This window comes from Uloborus diversus, chromosome 5 (assembly GCF_026930045.1).
Source record: "Uloborus diversus isolate 005 chromosome 5, Udiv.v.3.1, whole genome shotgun sequence".
In the NCBI taxonomy this organism is placed as follows: domain Eukaryota; kingdom Metazoa; phylum Arthropoda; class Arachnida; order Araneae; family Uloboridae; genus Uloborus; species Uloborus diversus.
The window spans coordinates 58,370,006-58,393,023 of record NC_072735.1 but is presented as its reverse complement, the minus strand read 5'-3'; the positions used below and the strand labels follow the sequence as shown (position 1 = coordinate 58,393,023).

Sequence of the window (23,018 nt, the reverse complement as noted above, 5' to 3'; positions counted from 1 at the left end):
CTATTAAAATTTAAACAAGATTGAAATTTAAGTAAATTTTCACCGTCAGAAAGTTAAAATCATCAAATGGCGAATGAAGACGATCTTTCTCAGCTACCGCGAGATAAGAATGAGCATTCTAATACCCTCTTATTCCGAGTAGGTTTTCTAATCCGTTTTACTTGCTGTAGAAAGGATGTGAAAAGTAAAAGAAACCAGATTTTTTCCAGGAAACTATTTCGCCTGTCCAGATCATTATTCCCTTCTTTGATGCAAATCCTGGTTTGTGCAACCAAGTAGAAATCTTTTCTATACTAAAAGAAGGGCGTATGTTCTCTTCTACATGGGCTACTATGACACTTGCTTGATATCTCTCACTCTTTGTAAAGGCAATGTATCAATACAAAAGAAGATGTCAAATAGTTTACAGACCATCTTAAACTGAAATATACTGTGCGGGTATGTACATTTGGATGACAGGAATTGCTGCTGCTTTTCCAGCGAATTCAGAAGAATTGCTTCCTTTTGTTCATTGACAAAATAGAGAAGAAAGAGACCTTCTCTGTGCAATACCATATGTTTTCAGAAATGGTTTCAAACTTAAAGCAAAGTTTTTTTCTTATTTTAGGCTTTAATATTTCGGGAGACAGAAGAAAAGAGCGATATATCCGAATGAGTGATATAACGAGGGGGTACTGTATATATCGGCGAACCCTGATTTCACTATAAATTAATAAAATTGTTAATGAGTTTTAAAGTTACTTTTGAGCAGGCCCATCATTTGGAGGGGGGGGGGGATAGGAAAGGCAATTACCGCTGGCATTGAGAAACATTTGTATATGTGTGGGAACGGATTTTGTTGTTATTCTTGGGTTTTTTTTGGTGTGATATGCATCAAGTACATATACTTTGTCACCCCCCCCCCCAAAAAAAAAAAAAATTAAATCACGGGCCTGCTTCTGAGCTAATATTACACTGATTATTTTCAAAAAAGTATTTAAAGGGGAAAAGAGGAATGTAGATTTTCTGTTTTTTGCAAATATATTTAGAGTAATGAAATTTATTTGCCTATTGAACACATTCTAAGCAATACATAAATATCTTAATTAATACATAAATGAAATACTAACTAGTTATGCGTGCATTTAACACATTTAAAATAACGAAAAAAAAATTAATTCAACCAGCAATATTTAGTTAGCAATTCAACATTTGACTCTTATAGAGCAGTAAGCATTTTATTTTTTTTACTTTGAAAAAAATAAAGAGAAATTTCAATTTGTTTACCTTTTTAACAGGGTAGTAAAGATCAAAAATACAAAAAATTAACTCCCATATCAAATGCAAAGAAATTGCGGCTTTCAGAACAAAGGCGTCAAAAGCAAAAAAAAAAAAAAAAGCGGACAAAATAATTAATTTAAGTAAAATTATTTTAATGCATTTTTAAGCTTATGATAAACGTATTATTAACAACTATCAATGTAACTGAACAGAAAATAAGATTGAATCAGCGATTCAAATTTTAACTATTACTCGTATAAAGAACAGAGCATTTAGCTTGAAAGTTTTTAATTTATTATTTTAATAAAAATAAAAAGAAATTTCCTTTATTTACTCCTTCCTTGTACAAAAACGGCAAGTAAAAGAATTTATCAAAATAAAATAATTTTGAATGCCATTTTTACAGATCCATACTGTAATATAATACTTGTTTACACTATTTGGCAATACTGATTTTAACTAAATTAATTGGCAACAATAGCTTTTGTTCTTTTGTCATTTTATGTTTAAAGAAAGCTTAGTTAATTTATCTAGCTTGGTTTTCAGTAAATAAAAGCTTTATTCTTTAAGCCATACTTACGTTGTAATGATTATTTATAACAATTTTATTTACTGTTAACATTTGAGCAAGCAACTAAATGGAGCAATTACTAAAACCGGAAAGGTTTGACGTGGATCCCACAAGCGTTGGCGCAGAGGCAAAGTGGAAGCACTGGTGCCAAACCTTTTCTAACTTCATTTCGCAAATTAAGGACATCCAAGACGGTAACAAGCTTTCCCTATTATGCAATTATGTTTCTGCAACAGTTTATATGTATATCAATGATTGCACAAAGTATACAGATGCCATAGCAGTCTTAGATGCTTTGTACATAACAAAGCGCAATGAAATTTTTGCGAGACACTGCCTGGCATCAAGAGCTCAGCAGAGTGGTGAGTCAGTACAGGAATACCTTCAAGCACTCAAGCAACTTAGCAAGGACTGTAGTTTCAAAGCTGTCAATGCAGAACAGAACAAAAGCGAGTATGTCAGAGATGCCTTCATTCGTGGCCTCAAGAACTCGCGCATTCGCGAAAGACTGCTGGAGAACTCCATTGTCACCCTGGAGAATGCGTTTGATCAAGCCAGAGCCCTGGAGCTGGCTGAGCATCACTCAGCTTCTTACCTCTTACAAAACCCTTGTACAACTGGGGCAACCACGGAGAGCTCGAAAGATGACGATGCTCATCAGCTTGCAGCAGTTACTCCAAATCGCCCAAAGAGGTGTTATTTCTGTGGGAATGACTATCACCCTCGGAGTGCTTGCCCCGCAAAGGATTCGATATGTCGAAATTGTGGAAAAAAAGGACATTTCCAGAGATCATGTAAGTCCCCATTTCAACAAGGCAAATCACCACAATCCAGTGCTTCGTCCTACCTCCTCGCTTCTGCTTCTGTCTTCCCCCATTGCCTTCAAAAATCGGTCACTCAAGTGGAAATTATAATGGAGTGAAGCTAAATGCACTCATAGATACTGGGAGCTCTTTAAGTTTTATCAATGCGTTGCATATTCAGAGATGCCGCGCAGAAGTGAACCCTTACTATGGAAAGATAACGATGGCGAATTCATCGTTGACCACGGAAGTTTCTGGTTGTTGTACTGTTTCAGTCAAAATGCAAGGTCATAAATACAACAATGTGGAGGCATTAGTCATGCGAAACTTGTGTGTAGACTTTTTAATGGGTCACAACGTATTAAGTGATCATTCGTCGGTAGAGATTGATTTTAGAGGAGAGAGACCTCCTTTACGTATATGCTCCCTGGCCGTAGCCTTAGTCCCACCTGTTTCGTTGTTTTCAAACCTTACACCCGACTGTAAACCTATCGCTACTAAGCCCAGGAGGCAAACCAATGAAGACAAGCAGTTCATTGCTTCTGAAATAATTAAGCTCATGAGCAAAGGTGTTATAGAACCCAGCAACTCCCCTTGGCGAGCCCAAGCATTTGTTGTCAAAGGAGACACTCATAAGAATCGCATGATAATAGACTACTCACAAACCATAAATAAGTTTACCCTTCTGGACGCTTACCCTCTTCCAAGGATTGAAGAATTAATTTCCGAAATCTCTAAATATGAAATCTTTAGCACAATAGATCTGAGGAGCGCCTACCTTCAGGTACCAATCAAGGACTCTGAGAAGCAGTATACTGCCTTCGAAGCGAGTGGGAAACTCTATCAATTCTTGCGTGTCCCTTTTGGGGTCACTAATGGTGTAGCCAGTTTTCAGAGGACAATTGATATGATTATCGCAAATGAAAAACTAGAGGGTGTTTACCCCTATTTAGATGATGTAACGGTCTGTGGTAAAACTCAAACTGAACATGATAACAACCTACAGAGATTTTTAGCTGCAGTAAAGAAGTACAACTTAACCCTAAATGAAGAAAAGTCCCAATACTCCGTGAAATGTATCAAGTTACTGGGTTATACCATTTGCAATAAGGAGATTAAACCTGATCGTGATAGATTGGCTCCCTTAATGGATATGCCTGTGCCCAAAGACACAGCCTCTTTACAGCGAGCTCTAGGGATGTTCGCACATTACTCTCGCTGGATCACCAGCTTCTCAGAAAAAATACGCCCTCTCTTGAGCAATGGACCTTTTCCTTTATCCAAGGAAGCTGTGACAGCTTTCAACTCTCTAAAATCTGATATAACCAATGCATCACTAGCTGCAATCGAGGATAAAATTCCGTTCAGAGTTGAAACAGATGCCTCTGAATTCGCAATCTCGGCTACACTTAGTCAAGCAAATCGACCTATTGCATTCTTCTCCAGAACCCTCAGCCCATCAGAAAGAAAGCATGCCATCATTGAAAAGGAGGCATATGCTATTGTAGAGTCTTTGAGAACATGGCGACATTACCTGATCGGCAGACACTTCGAGATTTTTACTGATCAGAAATCAGTTGCTTTTATTTTTGATCAGCATCATAATAGTAAGATAAAAAATGAAAAGATTATGCGTTGGAGACTGGAACTGGGATGTTTTAAATATGACATCATCTATCGACCTGGTAACAAAAATGCAACAGCCGACGCTCTTTCGCGAGTAAGTGGTGCCTCTGTCCCTCAAGTAGATTTGAATATGTTGCATGACTCTTTATGCCATCCTGGCATTACGAGAATGTACCATTGAGTGCGAGCAAAGAACTTACCTTTTTCTCTAGAAGACATCAAAAGAGTTATAAACTCATGCAAATGTTGTAATGAAGTAAAGCCTCGTTTTTGCAGGGACGAAGGCAAGTTGATAAAAGCAACGGCTCTCCTCTGATATGCCCCCCTCTTGGCGAGATTTTAATTTTTCGCTCAATACGAAAATCGCCAATAAGGCGATAACTTGGCAACCCTGGTTTTGCAACTTGAACGCTGGAAAGTAGTTTCTCTAAGTCTGTTTTTGCACGTGTATGTGTTTTAGGAGGTAGGTGCTCATATGTTTCGCTCTTAGGGAGATTTTAAGTTGAATACTCTAAAATAAAGTTTCAATTCAAACTTTATTTTAGAGTATTCTTTTTCTTGTTGTTTTTTAATGTTAATTTAGTTGAATTTTCTATTTTAATTATGAGTTCGGTTTGTGATGTTGTCCAAATGTATCAATTGAAATTTTTGAATGAATCTTCTTTTTCTTTTTCGTCAGGTCGTCCAACGTTTGGACGTACCGGAGTCCTAAATAGATTTTTTATATTTAAACTAATTGAAAATAAAGAGGTTAGGTAAGTGAACATATTTTGAATTATTGTGTTTTTAGTGTGTTTCTGGTAGTTTGTATTTTGGTCTGGTTGGCATTTTTGTAGCACAAAAATGGTGTTAATTTCACATAAAATCTGTGACTTTATTGTATACTGAACGGAGGAGATCTGTGACTTATATCTGACTGTGATGTATATTAAAAGTCGGAGGGATAACGGACCGAGCGGCAGCGAGGTCCTGGCGAGCCCGAGGTGTCATAGTAATTTCGTAATGAGACCGAGGCAGGGCCGGCGAGCAGAGGTCTCATTACGAAAGTACTATGAGACCGAGGGCTCGTATCCCGGAGAAACAACGGAAAAAATTAATGCATTAATTTCATTAAATAATTAATGACATAATTTGAATTTTTCCTGTTGGCGCTAAAAAAGCATCGCTAAGAACGATGTATGACATATGAGGTCATACATAGTTTTCTTGGCGACGCTTTTTTGGCGCCAACAGGAAAAAGTCGCCAAGAGGGGGGTATGTCAGATTTGTTCCAAAGCAACTTCTCCTTTTGAAAGGTTAAATATTGATTTCAAAGGACCTTTACCAGCTGTATCAAGGAACCGTTTCCTCCTTACGGTTGTGGATGAGTTCACCAGGTTTCCTTTTGCGTTTCCATGTTCGGATGTATCTGCTGCCACAGTTATTTCACATCTCCAGAACCTTTTCTCGGTTTTCGGAATGCCTGCCTATATACATACGGATAGAGGGTCATCATTTATGTCCAGTGAACTGAAAAGCTTCTTGACCTCGCTTGGTATTGCTACAAGCCGTACTACGGCATACAACCCTCAAGGTAATGGTTAAGTTGAAAGGTACAATGGTATAATTTGGAAAACCATACAACTTGCTGTTAAATCAAAAAATATTGCAATAGAACGTTGGGAGGAGGTATTGCAGCAAGCACTACATTCAATTCGCTCTCTGCTGTGCACTGCCACCAACTCAACACCTCACGAACGTCTTTTCATTCATGCCAGAAGATCATTCAACGGTCGGTCTTTGCCTACTTGGCTCTCCCGCCCTGGTCCTGTTCTTTTGAAAAACCATGCAAGAGCCAACAAGTATGAGCCAGTTGTGCAAGAAGTCCAGCTTATTGAAGCAAATCCTGAGTACGCTCATGTAAAATATCCTGACGGACGCGAAACCACTGTTTCTTTAAGACACTTAGCTCCAAGAGGTGATGAGGACTCTACTTGCGACGATGAGTCGAATCATCTTTCCCCACCCCGTCAGAATATCAAACCGACTGATGATCTATCAGAAGAGGCGACCCAACATACTACATTGGAAAAATCTTCATTATCGCTCAGCTCTCCAGAATATCATAAAGGTACGCCACGCCACAGTTTCGCAGAATCAATGAATGATGAAGTTGTCTTTCGCTCTACCAGAGAAAGGCGCCAACCATCCTATCTGGCTGACTATGTAACAGGCTGAGAGCTACAATCTTGTTAGACTGTAAAAATTAATTAGGAGGGGGTGAATGTAATATAATACTTGTTTACGCTATTTGGCAATACTGATTTTAACTAAATTAATTGGCAACAATAGCTTTTGTTCTCTTGTCATTTTATGTTTAAAGAAAGCTTAGTTAATTTATCTAGCTTGGTTTTCAGTAAATAAAAGCTTTATTCTTTAAGCCATACTTACGTTGTAATGATTATTTATAACACATACAATGTTAGCAGTAATTATCCACAAAACTGAAGAAAATTTGAAGTAAGAAAAAAATTCAAAGGGGAGATAAAGGCATAATGGGAAAATGTTCGATATCAGGTAAATGCTGGATTTAGGTTAAGCACTCGAAAAAAATACCTATGTTCTGGTGTATAAAAGGAACACAATTGTTTGTGAATCGCCCTTAATACATTATCAGGGCCAGATTATCGCATGGACACGTGGTGCACTAAATGATTAAGTAAAGTTTTAATTGGACTCATTTCATTTCATCACATTGAACTCCTCCGAAAATCCCAAAACCACTCCAAATTTAATCTATATTTACACTACTAAAAGTAATATCATGGATAATTTTGATATTTACAGTTTACTACAACGGCCAAATAAAAACATCTTACATTATAATGTTTAATTATGTAGTATACAATACCACTCCTGCTTTTTTTGACGTAAATATATTGTAATGGCACCGTCAAATGTAGCATGGCTGTGTTAATACGTAAGTATCCGAAATATTTTATTGCATCAATATACAAAATAAGCGGGGGAAGGGGGGCGGCAACAAATAAATTTCATGCCCAGTGTCTTCAAAAATGATAGTCGGGCCCTGTACACTATTGTTGAAAGAGAACACAATTTCATATTTGATTTTCTTACATACATTTTACAAAATTAGGTTTTCTTAAGAATGCTGGAATTCCTCTAGTTTCGAAGCTGAAAATAACAGAACACAGTAACCCTTGGATTTATTTAAAATTAGATTTTTAAAAAATACACAATGCAATCATTTCTTACCCTCCACCTTTCCAAGTGTTATACTGTACGACAGCACAAGGTTTTCCAAAATATTTCGGGCAAAGTTTCTGCTCAACTTGCACATAAAAACAATCCATATCCACTAACACAATAACTCTTTCGTCGGGTTTTGAAGCCATTAAATTTCACAGCAGTTCGCAACAAGTGTTTATTACCTGAAAAAGTTAATAAAAGTTGCTTCAATTTTTAAATCAATTATCAACACTTATCGAACTTGCATAAATATTTTGAAGTCATGAGTAAGAAAAGTATCATTCATTACTTCGATTTGCAGCTATTTTTTGCATTTGGAAATTTAAAAAAGAATCAGACTAAAAAATCTGTGTCAAATGGTTCTTGCAAAAGAAAGATGATGCACTGCTTTAAATGTTGTAACTGTTTATGTTTGTAAACAACAAGAATTTGTCAAATGACTATCCTAAATATAACAATAAACAATCATCAAAAAATAGATAGAAGTACAGGAAATATATCCTTTTAAATTGTGATGCATGAAAAGAAATATACTCACAACAAAATACGCCACCAAAACAAAGTTTTGGCGCGACAAGAAAAATTACGTCATATTACATAGTAGCGGGATAATGGAGAATTTCGCCTGAGGCAATGAAGCTGGAGTTTGAATGGGGCACGTGACATCAGAGTACGGCGCATGCGTACGAAATATCTTTGATGATCCCCGCGTTGGCTCGCGCTCGATTGTAGACAGACGATCCGAAACAGACCATGTCAAAAAATTACGTGTGAAACATCGTGTGGTGGTTGATCCCTACAATTTCGTTAATATTATTCAAGTGACAATCGGAAGGGTTGATAATTTTGTTTCTGCCGGTTTATGTTCGTGAGACATTTTGATCATACATCTGTGAAATATTCGTTTTAATTACTCTTTAATATATAGAGTAAAAAACAACATTCTTTTGGATGTCCCGGGCACCGCACGAGGATGCTCTTCGCTGAATCTACCTGTTTTACTGCCGGGTCGTAAGATCGCACTTCTCCGGTAAGATTCAGGTTTCCGTTTCTTTTTCTTTCTTTTTTTTTTTTTTTTTTTTTCAGCTCTATTTCTTAAACTTTTTAAGTTTTGTTCCCGTTGATGTCTCATAAATATTTCCAATTTCAGCACTTTAGAGTTAGTAATTATGTTTCGTATTTTTATTTTTAATAATGTCAGATCGCACTTCTCCCATCATATTCAGGTTTCTTTTTCTTTTATTTTTTCACATCTATTTCATGAACTTTTTAAATTTTGCTGCATTTGATGTCTCATAAATATTTTGTTTTACAGTAATTTAGCGTAAAGATTTCTGCTATATATTTTTAGCCGTTTATGTTGTAAAAGAAAACATTGATTTGTGCTATAAATTATGCAAGCCATAATTTTTTAGACAACTTAAATAAGGAACTGGTAAATAAAAAAAAATGCATTAATGTTTATGTTATATACAAGCAAGCCGGTCATTTCGAATCCCCCTTCCCCCTTTTTTTTGGGGTGGGGGATGCCAAGGGGTATATATGCGACGCAAATTATGCTGAAAAAAAATACGTCCACTTATATGTACAAAAACTTTCTCAACGCCAGGGGGGTTTAAATTCCCTTTCTTAACCCACCTAAATGACGGGCCTGTATACAGGTTTGTCGGTAAATGATGTCACACTTAGAGGGGTTGGGGAGGATACTTGAAATTGTGAGTTTTTTGACAAGGGGAAGAGAAGGGGTAACAAGAAGTGTGACATTACACAATTTTTTCAAATAACAATACGTAATATAGCGTCACATGTGATGAGGGGAGGATTGAGGTAAAGAGTCACACTTTGTGAGAAACGGGAGGAAGTGGAGCAAACATGTTTTCTGGAAAATGTGACATTTTTGATAGCCCCATTTTAGTAATAGTAGTTCTAAAAAACCTCAACATTAATTTGTACTATAAGTTATAGAAAATGTATTAACAGGGGTGACCATCCCTCCACGGGAAATGGTGCACCCCATCAAATAAGATTGAAAAACACCTTTTCCAATTAACCCAATCTAAAAACTTTGTGGAGTAATTAGTGCCATGGAACCCCCCCCCCCTCTCGCGGACTCCCTGAGAAAAGTTAAAATAGAAAGGAATAAATAATGTAAACGCTACCCCCTCCCCCCCCCCATCCAGAAAGTAAATTCTGGCAACGCTGCGTGGTATTAAGACCGCAGCGCTACGCCCGGGCCGTCTGAAGTAGGGGGTGAGCGCGGCAACATGTGTGAGGGTGCCATGAACTGAGCCTGTGCTGCATTAGAATTCTTTTTTTTTAATATTCTTTAAAAAAAAAAGAAGTTTTTAAAATGCTAATGCATTAGATTTAATTCTAGTCTTTTGTGGATCCCAAAGATTTCAGATCAAATGTTCAATTATCTAATATTAAATACAAAACTTTTTGGTATTTTTCCATTATGCACCCACCGTTCTGTGTGTGGGGGAGGGAGGGGGTATGCCAGAATATATTCGCCCTGAGTGCCGTCATTCCTTTAGGCGCGGCGTAGCCCTACTACGCCGCGCCCGTTGTTGCAGTCGCGACTCTTGCATGTAAATACGGACAGCAGTTAACAGCGATGTAGTTTTATATTTGCTTGCAGGGGTGGCACCCCCCTAAGAGCAAGGGCGCATCCCTAAATATCTCAACCCCCAAGAGCAAGAGCCCCCTTCCAAATAGAAAAATACCCCTTAAAACAATCCCCCCTACAAATTTCGATGGCAAAGTCTGCGCCATGCATCTCCGCCCTCCCCGCCAGGTAGACACCTCTGTTTGCTTGCAAAAAAAAAAAATCTGACGTCCGGGTCACATTACTTGCTTGTACGCTCATTAAGAAATTGATATTCTTTTAAGAGCTTAGAAGAATGGGGGCGAGTGCATGTACTCACGTAAGCGCGTTCGAAATAATCTAATCAGACACCTCATTTCAAGTTATTGTAAATATAAACAATGGCACATTCAAATTTTTAAAACAATGATTTTTTTTTTTTTTTTTTTTGAGTTAGATTTGAAACCGATGCAGCAAAAGTTAAATGGATCGTAATTAGAGCGGAGGTCTTCAACCCAGGTTTAGCGAAACCCTTGGGTTCCTTGGAACTTTGACAGGGTTTCCACAAGTAATCACTATTTGTCAAATCAAAGCGCCAATATTTTTTTTGTAAAATTTCAGTTTTAATTTTAAAAAATCGAGTTCTTAAAGGCGGTTTTTGCTTCCAAGCTAAAGCATATATTTTTTTTTTATTTATCGGTAAAATAAAACTATTCCAGTTGTAAAAATATTTAGCAATAAAAATAAACACAACCAAGTCATTTTAAAGAACTATTTTTATTATTATTGTTCATAGAAAACATTTTTTCGACAATCAAAATACTAAAAAAAACCCTTACTGCCTGACCACTGATGAGATGGAAAAGCTAACATCCGATTTATAGGCAAAAATGGATGCATCTATTACTTTTCCTACCACCTTATCATTCATTTTCCTATTAAAATGTATTAGCATTGTGTTAAAATAAAGACCCAGTAATACGTTTAATTTTAAGCAGGATAAAACTTTGACATCCTCTTGTTTTCTGTTCTTTTATCAAAAAGTTCCTAGTTCCTTCCAGAAAACGGCAAGTTCATGGGTCTCCCAAAAGGTGAAAGGTTGAATACTCCTGTCTTGCAGAGTGAGCGCTGAACGGCAAAGCATTTTTTGTTGCTTTTTTGTTTGTCATGAACCGATGCAGAAAAGACTGTTTTACAGAGAGCGCTTTGATAAGTTATTAGGAGCTGCTGGGGAAAGAAGAGCTGTGTTCCGAAATTCTGGATCATCTGACCAACTTGTGAAGTAAAGGTGTATTATTACATTTGAAAAAAAAGAAAAAAAAAAGTTTGTTTTTTTCACTGGAATGAGAGATTTAAATCAATCCGATTTGAACCAGTTGATTTTTTTAATTATTAAATTATTGACTTAAATCAGTCAATTTTTTAAATATTAAATCATTGATTTACATCATGATTTTGAAGATTAAAGTTTTAGAAGCTAAAAAGAATGATGGACATGAAGTTCAAAATATTTTTATTAGAAAAAACCATACACAAACAAATATTACCAAAAGAAAAAAAAATGATTCATATTGTTCTTAATTGAAATAAAATGAAACTGAAGACAAAAAAATCATTCTGGCAATAAAATTAAAAAGAAAAGAACTTGCAAAAGGATATATAAAACAAGATGTTTCTTTTTAATGAAATTAAACATAATAAATTAGATTGGATATTTATCTATTAGCAGTTACGCTATTTAATTATTCATTTATAAAATGAACTAATCATGCAATCCTTTTTAACCCATTAAATCAAAACAGTGAAACTATATATGTATCTTAATAATAAGACATGAATTCTATAAAAAAAAATTGTCTGCTTTTCAGTCTTCGATGATTTTCATTAAAGAGTTAAAAGTCAATGCGCATTTTTCTGTTTTTTTAATCATGTATTTTATTTTTGGGTGCTTTTTTTCAAAAAGAAAAAAAAACATTGTTTGGGGAAAATAATTCAATTTTTGATTTTTTTTTTTTTGTTTTGTTTTAACTTCCTTTTACAAACGAGCTGATGCGTGCATCACATGACTAATTTAATGTTACTTCCCCATTATTGCAATTTTAATGTGATTCTCCCTCTAACTCTCTAAATATCACCGACAATGGCCAATTAAAACCAGATTTATAAATAAAAATTAAAAAAAAAATCGCCAAATTTGTCGCCAAGTTGGCGACAAAACTTAGCGACCAAAAGACTGGCGATATGCGTGCGCCAAATTATAACACCATTTAAGTTTGCATCGAAATTAACAATGAATTCCCCCCAAAAAGGTGCAAAAGACCCCTTTAGAAACACTCAAATGCAACCAAAAAAGGAGGTGCACAACTAGACCCCACTAGGAGTCTACATATCAAATTTCTAGGACATACCGTTCTTGAGTTATGTGACATACGTACATACAGACGTCACGAGAAAACTCGTTGTAATTAACCCGGGAAACTTCAAAATGGATATTTCGGGCGTCTACACGTTCTTAGGTACATATGTACGTGTGGTTGGGTCGAAAAAAAAAACGCAGCATTCGTTTGGGGGTGAGCAAAATGGAAATTAAGGCCAATTTTTGAGTGAATTTTTGTTCGCGAATACAATACTTCCTTTTAAAAAGTTGAGTTTTTTTTCCTAATCGACCACACGCGGATAAGTGCCCTAAGAATGTATAGACCCCCGAAATATCCATTTTGATAATCCCCGAGTTAATTACAACGAATTTTCTCGTGACATCCGTATGTATGTGCGAAAGTGCGTATGAATGTCGCACAACGCAAGAACGGTATGTCCTAGAAAGTTGAAATTTGGTACGTAGACTCCTAGTGGGGTCTAGTTGTGCATCTCCCCTTTTGGTTGCAATCGGGTGTTTCTAAAGAGGGGTTTTGCCCCTTTTTGGGGGGAAATCATTGTTAATTTCGATGCAAACTCAAGTGGTGTTATAATTTGGCGGACACGGCGATATATGTCCAGTCTTTTGGTCGCCAAATTTTGTCACCAACTTGGCGACAAATTTGGCATTTTTTTTTTAAATTTTTTATTTATTTTTTTAAAAATCTCTTTTCAATTCGGCCACTGTTGGTAATATTTAGGGAGTTAACTATTGAACCACATTAAAATTGCCAAAAAGGGGGAATAACATTAAGTTGGCGTAAAAGGGAGTTACGTGATGCACACATCAGCTCGTTTTAATTGTGTTTTACCAACCCAGTTTTTCAATAACAGCCACATTTGGCAAACTTTTGAGTACAATGTATAGCTGCCCTTATTGAAGGCTGAAAATTAGGACATTTATGAGTAAATTTCGGAGAGTATGAACATATTCAACGCCAGAAATTGAGTGCAAAAGCAATTATTAAGATATATATATAAATGTGGATTTCTTAAATTAAGCCTGCACAGGGTTCGAAATTCCACATTCGGATATCCGGCAGAACCTTAAATTCGTTATCTCCCGAACTATTTAAAAGGGTTGGTAGCAAGGACAATGTATAACACAAGTTCCCTCATTATGTAGAACTGAATTCGATAATATTTCATTGACAAAACGAACTGAATCTATACTTGATGGCGCGATGCTACACCATAACATCATCTAAACGCAGATGACGCATTAAAAACTCATGCTTTATCAGGTGTTAAATTCCTTTTTTATTAACTTTAAAAAAAATTAAATAGTTTAAAAAATAAATAAAATAACTAGGTATTAAAAGTAACTATAGACAGGTAGGCTTGCCAGTCGTTCCGGTTCGACCGAAACAGTACTGGTTTTTAAACAAAATTTCGGTGTCCCGGCCGGTTTACTTCACTTCCCGGAAAAAGATAAATTTGATGGCAAATGACCTAAAAATAGTTAACTGTGCATGGTTATTTAGGATAATTACTTAATCATTTTTATCATTGACATTTAAAATTAATACCGGATTAACTTGTGAGGATTTTTACAAATTTAGTACCAAAAAAGACTAAAAAAGGAAAAGTATGGCTAAATATTGTTAAATTTTTTACTTCTCATTCAAAGTGTTTTTTCTAACTGAAATAAATCGTAAATATTTATACCTCGGAAATGAAATATTCAAATTTATCTGCTTATGTCATTTTTTGCTACCCCTGTTTTACGTTAGTAACCATTTATTCATTGCATTGAGAATTGTCCTATAAAACTCTCCAAAAATCAGCCAGGGGTGTGTACCCCTTTGAATACCAGTGACGCGGGGGGGGGGGGGGTGACATTTCGGTGTTCCGGTTGAATATTTCAAAAATCTGGCAAGCTTATAGATAGGGCAAAAATAACCTGGCAGCGTCATAATGCTACGATTAGGATATGCGTAGCCTTCACAATGCTGCCAGTTTAGGGTTTGCCCCGATTACAGTAACATTTATTTTTCTTGTGATCTAAAGAATTTTTCTTTCTTACATAGTTATACAGGGTGGCGACAGGAACTGTGAAAAAAAGTTCCCTGACTTTTCCCTGATTAAGTTCACCAAACTTCCCTGATTTACGTTACCAATGATAATTGTTTTCTTTCTTTGCTCTACTTGAAATCCATTGTATGTTTGTATAAAATGCAGTATTTTAAACGTTTTAAGTTGTGTAAAGTTGTTGAACTAAAGATATATTTTTAAAAAATGCTACTTTTTTAATAAAATGGTTAAAAAAACGTATGAAGTCAATTTTTTTGGGGGGGGAGGGGGTGGAACAAAACCTACAAAACAGTACATTAAATTTTTCTACATGGAAAGATTATAGGAAATTTAAAAAAAAATACTTTACTTCCAGAAACCACTTAGCATAAGAATTTTAAGAAACTATTAAAATTATTCTTAAAAACATATGTGTATTTATGATAGAACTAAAAAGTAATTGAAAATATTTTGAACTAAGTTTTCAAACAGTATAATAATTGTTGCAAGAATAACAAGTAATAGTGAAAGAATAGAAGTAATATAGTTATTCTTAAATAACTAATTGACATATTTATGCAAAACAGATGAAACCATTTGACATCCATTCATAGGGAGCTCTTCTCTAATTAAAGAACATAGATTTTAATGAATGAACACAGCATTTTAACAATGAAAAAATAAAGATATTTACTTAATCACACAAGTTAACTCTATTTCAAATGATTTCAGTATGTAACGAAAAAAAATCTTAGATTGCTTTGGTAACAAACAACTTTGAATGCAAGAAAAAAAAGCAATTAGTTAATATCAAAATATATAAAAGAATACAACTTGGTTATAAAATTAAAAAATTACTTAAGTCTGAAGAAAAGAAAACCTTTATAATCTGCGGTGACAACAAATAGTATAACGGCAAAAAACAAAGTTTTTTAATTGAAAGTTCTATTTTAGCAATTAAATTAAAAACCCAAAGAAGTAATAACTTAAGCTTTTATAGTATTAGTTCAAAAACCACCAAAGATTTCTTCTTGAAATCGTGATTATAGTACTTAATTACTTCGAGTCGATGGAATAAAGGCAACGGAGCTAAGGCATTAATGAAGGCTTCCTCTTTGCCTGTATGGTTGTTTAGTTTACGTAGCATTGAAAGCGTAAAAGGAAATTTCAAGCTAGGTAAAATAAACAACCTAACAGACACAGAAGCAATCTTAAGAAGTTCATCCTGTGATTAATAAGTAAGATTCAATACTTTAACGTTGAGGAAAAAAGATGCACAAATATGCGGCAGTGTATAATCGCACCTCATTCATTTTACTTTTTTTGAACAGATAATTGGCGGAAAATGCGTAGGGAATTAAGGTACTTAATTTTGTAAAGCAAAAAAAAAAAAAAAAAAATTTCTTCATAAAATCAATTTTCCTTGATTTTTTGTCATTTTGTCAAAATTCCCTGATATTTCCCTGACTTTTCCCCGATAAATAAAGTTCCCTGACTTTTCCCTGATTTCCCTGATCTGTCGCCACCCTGTTATACTATGCTAGTTTAAAAATGATTGTTATGGAATTATATTGTTGGAAAAAGCAGCAGATCGTAAAAACATTAAATCCACCCAATTTTATTTATCAAAATGATACAATTACTTTGTGATGATAAATTTATATTCGGATTTTCCAAAAAATAATGCATCAAAATACTTTTCTTTGAAATAAACAAAGAGTACTTATTTTGATTTTCAATGTGTAGCTGCTGTAAACTCTTTTGTAGTATAATTTTTGAAACATACATCATGTGTGATTTTTGTTTCTGAAATATTTGTAGAGTGATGCTAAGCATTGTATGAAACATAAATTGAACTATCTGTACTGTTTTTCCAATTTGCATGACATTATGTCAAACCTCCCTCGCAGAAGTAGCAGTCCTCCTCAGCAATGAGGAGGTTTGCTACAATTGTAAACATTCGAAATAATTGGGATAGGCTATTGTTGTCTTTTGATGGCATCGGTTCAGCTTGCTACATATGCAGACTTTTTACTAAAATGTTGAAATACGCGATTGTGAAATAAATTATGGAAGCAAGAAAATGTAATAAATGTCCATTTCAATTTCTATTTCTAGAATGATGCAACTGCCGTTCCGTGAATTTATATACGAACCTTATTATTAACTCAGGGGTAACCCCCTCCCCCCCAAGAACAAGGGCGCATCTTCCTAAATTTTGCGAAGACCCCCGCCAAATACCCCTTATAATACCCCCTACAAATTTCAATGACGCACTCTGCGCCATGAGCCGCCTTCCCCCCCTCCCCCCTGTAGGTGGGCACCAATGACTAACTGCCACGTTACGGCAATGACATAAGTTTCTATCAACCACATAATGTTGTCTCTTGGTGACATTGGTTGAACTTGCTACATGTATAGACTTTTTTTTTTAAAGGTTGAAATAGGTAACTGCGAAATGATTTCTAGGATCATGAAAATGTAATAAATGTCTGTTTAGCATATGGAAACAAGAAAATAATACACGTCTGCTTAGCATATGGAAACAAAAAACTAATGCATGTCTATTTAGCATTCGCATTAGATTAGTATATGGATATGCGAAAACTACCATACAGTTTAGAATTTAAATTATCTCTAATGTCTTAAAATCATCGTAATTAAGACGCAAGGAGAAGAAAAGAAGAGGCACAAGAACGAGTTTTGAAAATTCGACCTGACTTTGTAGTGTGCATTATTCCTTCTGATGTGCCCTAGAGCTGTAAGATCGCGAAAAATAAAAATTACTCATAAACGCTAAGAGATTGATGGGTATAGCGCCAAGTTACGTTGGATGTCGCCAAAAGGAAAAAAGTTGCATTGTTTACATTCTTTTTTGAGTTCGAGCTAGCACGTTGGAGTGATAAAAAACTTTTCTTATTTGTTACATTTTTAAGTTGACTTGTAAAGTTCTGCAATTGGAGGTTAGTAGTTAAAAGTTGTTACCAGGTGAGGTCACGTTTCCATTTTGGTCCGTTTTGTTCTGTCTGTGAAAAGAATAACAGAAAAGATGCATTAATATGTGTTAGGTCATGTCTAGAAATTAGTCTGCTTAAAATTCTAGAAAAAAGAAATTCCTTTCCAGCCACGCAGATATATTTTGTCACATGTAGAGTTTTTTTTTTCTCGTTAATTTAAACATTCATCTTTACTAATAATAAAGCTGAAAATCTCTCTGTCTGGATGTCAGGAGGATGTCTGGATGTCCGGAGGATGTCTAGATGTCTGGATCTCTGTGACGCTTATAGCACCTAGACCGTTCGGCGAATTTTCATGAAATTTGGCACAAAGTTAGTTTGTAGCATGGGGGTGTGCACCTCGAAGCGATTTTTCGAAAATTCGAAGTGGTTCTTTTCTATTCCAATTTTAAGAACAAAATTATCATAAGATGGAAGAGTAAATTACGAAATTATGATAACACGGAACCGTAACATGGGCACAAGCCAATTGGCGAGATACGAAATTATTATAACGTGGAACTGTAACATGGGTACAAGCCAATTGGCGAGAAAATTCACCATACATTATTTGTAAATATACAGGCGAACCAAAAGACCTTTTAATTTTTCTATTACGGGCCAAGCCGTGCGGGGGTACCACTAGTGTGTCATAAAGGAAAAGGGAAAAAGAAGAATTATCATATTACTTGGACTTGGTTCTCAATGTAATGTAACAGCACATAGTTTACTATAACCTTTAAACATTTCAATTAATATTGAAATGTTGCACCTTACTAACTCTACAATGTTATTTTCACGTATTCATCAAATTTCAAAAATGGATATTAACTCGAGAATTGCCTCTAGCCTTTTGAAAACTTATTGTGTCTATGTTACTGAGACTGAAATCCGGTGAATGCCCCCATTCGCCAATGAATGTCAACATTTGTATAGTTTAGACATCGGTGAAAGACCGAATACTTCCGATGAATCACAGGTTAATATTTACATTCACTAGTTTCCATCTTTCAGTTACACATAACACGCACACACAAATATATACAGTAAAACTCCGATATAACGCCATTGTCAGAATCGATGCTTTGGTGGAATTATATCGAGTTTGGCGATGTATCGAATTATAAAGCATAAGATTACAAATAATATTAAAACATGTGATCAAATTAAAGCACGTTCTTACCTTTTTAAGTTTAAAAAGTTAAAAATTAATGGATTTCAGAGCTCTGAATATTACCAATTTTATCTTAACTACCAGTTTTCTAGTCAAAAAATTTTTAAATTCTACTTCGTATTTTTTTTTTTAATTCAAGATAGCTCTGTTCTTTTCTAATGCGAGAAGGTTGTTCATCATTTTCTATCAGTCGCATATTTCTCTAAGAATCTTGTTAATTTCTAAATGCAATGTTTCTTTTACATTTTCTGACTTAACATTCTTTCCTACATTCTTAAGTTCTCCTTATAACGAACTGGAATTTGAATGAGGAATTGCTGACTTAATAATTTCTTTGAGAGTCATATCTTCAAAAGTTGAAAATTCGCAAAACGTGTCATGTAACTCGTGATAAAAGTCGCGTGTTTCTTCACATGGCCCCACTATAGATGAAGATTAAAAATTCCACTAGAATTAATTTTATGTTTGCTTCAGAGAATCCTTAATTCAAAATCTCATTATCATTACTCTTAATAATATATTTTTTTTAGTACTTTCTTTAACTATATAGGTAAAGAAAGTATATACCTTTGTTTTATGGCCTTTGTTTATCAATGGGTTTTATATTTAATCGTTTGTGAGGGAAATTGCATGAAATTTATTGTTTTACCCTTAACTTTTCCCTAAAGAACAAACAGGGTAAATCAAAGATTTGGAACCTAAGTTAGACCACTTCTAAACAAAACCACCACTAAACAAAAAAAGCATAAAAACCGGTTCACTAAGTGAGACGATATACTAAGTTAATAAAGTACAGATCTATTTAAATGTGAGTATGATATTTGAAGAGTTCCCTCAATTTCATCAAACCTGAACTTGATTACCATTAGACCGCCGAGGAAGTATACCGTTTCAAACAAAAAAAGGATTTTCCCTTATCGGTACAGGCAGGGGCGTGCACAGAAATTTTGGAGCTCATCCCATATGACTTTTCCGGGCCCCTCTCTATATTGTTTACCCCTATATTTCTCCCTTAGTTATAAAAATATTGGGCCCCCTTCAGGCTCGGGCCCGAGCCAACAGGCGTACCTCCCCCCTCCCTATGCACGCCCCTGGGTACAGGTGTCTCCCAGTATTCATGGAACATTGTACAAAGAAAAAACAAATCCGACGAGTTCAGAACCTCCTCTTTTTTTTTTAAGCCCGCTTATTAATATAACCCTAATTTCAAATTGAACTGGCGGCATCGTGAAATAGTAAATCTAGAATATTGGTCAAACTTCAGAAATCATACACAGTTATAATGTATATTATTAAAGAATATAAATTAAATCGTGGGGGAGGGGTGTTCTGCATTCAATTCCCCCTCAATTGAACACTAAATATATTTAAAAACTGGAATATTAAATAAAGAACTTTATACATATTTTAGTGCGTAAATAAAGTTATTTATTAGTTAATAAAATATTAAGGTAATTGATTCAACTATTAAAGTAGCAAAATATATTTAATTTACTGCTTTGCTACGCAGTAAGAAATGCATTAGTAACACCTACAATAAACAATTAACAGGACGGCGCAGCGTTGCAAAAATTAATCATCCATATGCCACGAGAATTAAATATCGCTCAAGAGAAAGCCAAAAAATTAGAGTGAAAATTCACCGATCACAGCAAAACCACGTGACCGTGACGTATGAAGTTTAAAGTTTCTTGAATTTCTCCGGGACCCCTTATCAGATCCAGACCAAATTACATTGGGACCATCTGGGAAGTATACCCTTCCAAACAAAAAAAGAATTTTTAAAATCGGTTCAGTAGTGTTTTAATAATTCGAAAACATACATAAAAAGCGCAATGCGAAATCATAACCTCCTTTTTTGAAGTCGGTTAAAAAGAGCGTTGTGAAGGTTGTGTAAAATTAAGACCCCGGAGTAAAAAATGCAGTCGCATGTTAACAAAGCAATAGACCCACTTTCCTGTTCAACCGCTGGTAGTGTTTTTCGGTAGGGGGGAGTAGTGTAGACACAAGTTTATTGCAAACAAACGCTCCACAAAGCGTTTTTCTTGGAAACATTTTTGACTACTCTACTTTTGAATGACTGGGAATATTTATTACACTATAGATACTGAAGAGAATAGCAACAGTATTCGTTCGCTTAGTGTAAAAATCAGTCAAATTTCTGAAAAAGTACTTTTTGGTGCACAGTATTGGTCTGCGTCATAACAAGTAGGCTTCTCAGCGAACAGATTACGTCGAAGTTCCTTTATAGAAGTTTTGGTTAGACACAATCATGGCGGCATAACGGGATTGGCGCTTTAAAGGGTGGGCACTAAATTGAGGTTTAACTGTATTTGCAAATAAATAATGCCTCTTTGTATAAATCAAATCTTTCGGACGTGTGATATTTTTTTCCTTCCTTTTATTTTCTTTTAATTTTTTAATTCTTTATCGTTTTATTTTTTAATATAAAACTTCAAGACCTCCATGAAGTGATTAAAAATCTGTTCCTCCTTAGGATCGATATTGCGTTCTTTGATTATTCCTATCGTTTCAAATTTTTTTCACTTTTTCTCTTCTTCAGTTGTTTAAGATTTCTCTTAGTAGCTTGACAGTCATTGAAAATAGCAATCATTTTTATCATATTTCAGTTCCTTTGAAGCGTGTTTGATGGCACTGCTACGCTTTTATCACACAAAGGGAATAGAGAAAGTTACGGCCTAATAAAACTCGAGCATTTTTCAGCAAAACGATAAATTTGCTCCCAGAACGTATTTGGTGTGTTTTGTTATTTTTGCGTTAAATTTAGCTTTTCGATGTAGGCGCGCCGAAGAGCCCATTTAAGTAGAACGTATAATGTTTAATACGATACTGGACTAATGTTTAAATTTTTAATGGCTTTTGCTTAAAAAAACATATTGGTCATATTTTACAGGAATTAGTAATTACAAAAGTAAACCGACTTTTCCTGACCAAGGAACCACGCGAATAGTGTAATAATTAAAAAAAGTTGAAGCAAGTAACAATCGAAAGAGCTTATTGAAACATTCTTTTGACGCAAAACGTGTTTGCTCTCGTGCCCTGCTATCGAGATAATAGGTCTTAAATAGGTGAAATATTTTTTTAAAAACGCCAAATTTCAAGACTTAGGAAGAATTTGATATCGATTCCTCGCCGACCATTGTAAAATCTGCAAAGCGTACGGAACATATCTTCCATTAGTTTTACCCCTTTTCCCCAGGATTTTTAATTTTCTCCCTCCTCTAAATATGTCAAAAGGTACGTTTGATACTGAAAAGTAGGAGGGAGGGGGGATTTCATGCTGACGAAACGACGGGAAATGCCTTCCAATTTCTCACCAAAACTTGCCAAATTTGGCGACCCTTTTTTTTTCTTTAACTTGGCAGACTTTCAGACTTAAAAATTTCAAAAAAGTGGACACGAGGGCAAATAATTTATGATTCCAGAAACATGTTTTACAATGCTCTTTCAAATTCTATTGGTTTAAATTATTTTCATTATTGCACAATCATATGGTTTCCTGGTGAGGAGTAAGTTGAGGTGTTTAGTTTCAAAATCAACTTTTTTTTTTAATTTCATAGGAAAAACAAATAAATAAATAAATACAACCCCGTTTTGCCCACTTGATTTTTCTAAAGAAATTAATCGCTTGAACTACCTTTGTTGTTGGTACTTCCTTTTAATTTATTTTTTTTAATTGGCAGTATTGTTTCATTATTTGCAGATAAAAACAATTTGAAAGCTGATTTGAAATAAAACGGATTTTTTTTATTTATTTATTATTATTATTATTTTTTTTTTTGAGTAATCACGAATTGCTTTAGTGCTCGCACTTGACCGTGATAGGCGGCTCCATTCCAACCGATGCAGCTCCTCCAGCGAGCACCGTCCCCACGGTTATATCCTACACACACACTCGTGATTGCGAATTTGAATTCACGATTTCGGAAATTCAAATTTTCTTTCTTTTTTTTTTTTTTTTTTTCTATTTTCCTTCCGAATTCCAATTGAATTCAAGTGTCATCTCAATCTTGTATGTTTTTGCTGTAAGATCAAAAAATAAGTTAAACAATTTATTACAATATATTTCTGATGTTCCTGCGTTTTTACCAGAGCTGCGGAATCGGATTGATTTTAGGGTATAGGAGACGGAGTCGGAAGTTGGAGGTTTTAAGTTCCAAGAGTCGGAGTCGATCATTTTCCCTCGAAATCCGCAACTCTCCCAATGTTTGCGGAATTGGAGTTGGAGGTCGGAGTCGGACTGATTTTGGGGTATAGGAATCGTAGTCGGAGTCGAAAGTTCTAAAATTTCCGAAGTCGGTCA

General features: G+C 35.1%; 2 protein-coding genes across 2 annotated transcripts in view; one reads left to right on the top strand and one right to left on the bottom strand.

The window, feature by feature from the left end:
• Positions 1-8,113, bottom strand: part of LOC129222218 (DNA polymerase eta-like) — a 30,863-nt gene extending 22,750 nt beyond the window's left edge. The window contains exons 1-2 of the mRNA XM_054856696.1: positions 8,048-8,113; positions 7,516-7,691 (exon numbers count right to left, since the gene is read on the bottom strand). Of these exons, the coding sequence (XP_054712671.1) occupies positions 7,516-7,655 (140 nt within the window). The 5' untranslated portion in view covers positions 7,656-7,691; positions 8,048-8,113. The remainder of the gene's footprint in view (positions 1-7,515; positions 7,692-8,047) is intronic.
• A 144-nt stretch (positions 8,114-8,257) lies between these two features.
• Positions 8,258-23,018, top strand: part of LOC129222096 (apoptosis-stimulating of p53 protein 1-like) — a 699,496-nt gene continuing 684,735 nt past the window's right edge. The window contains exon 1 of the mRNA XM_054856534.1: positions 8,258-8,539. The gene's annotated coding sequence lies outside the window, so the exon portion shown is untranslated. The remainder of the gene's footprint in view (positions 8,540-23,018) is intronic.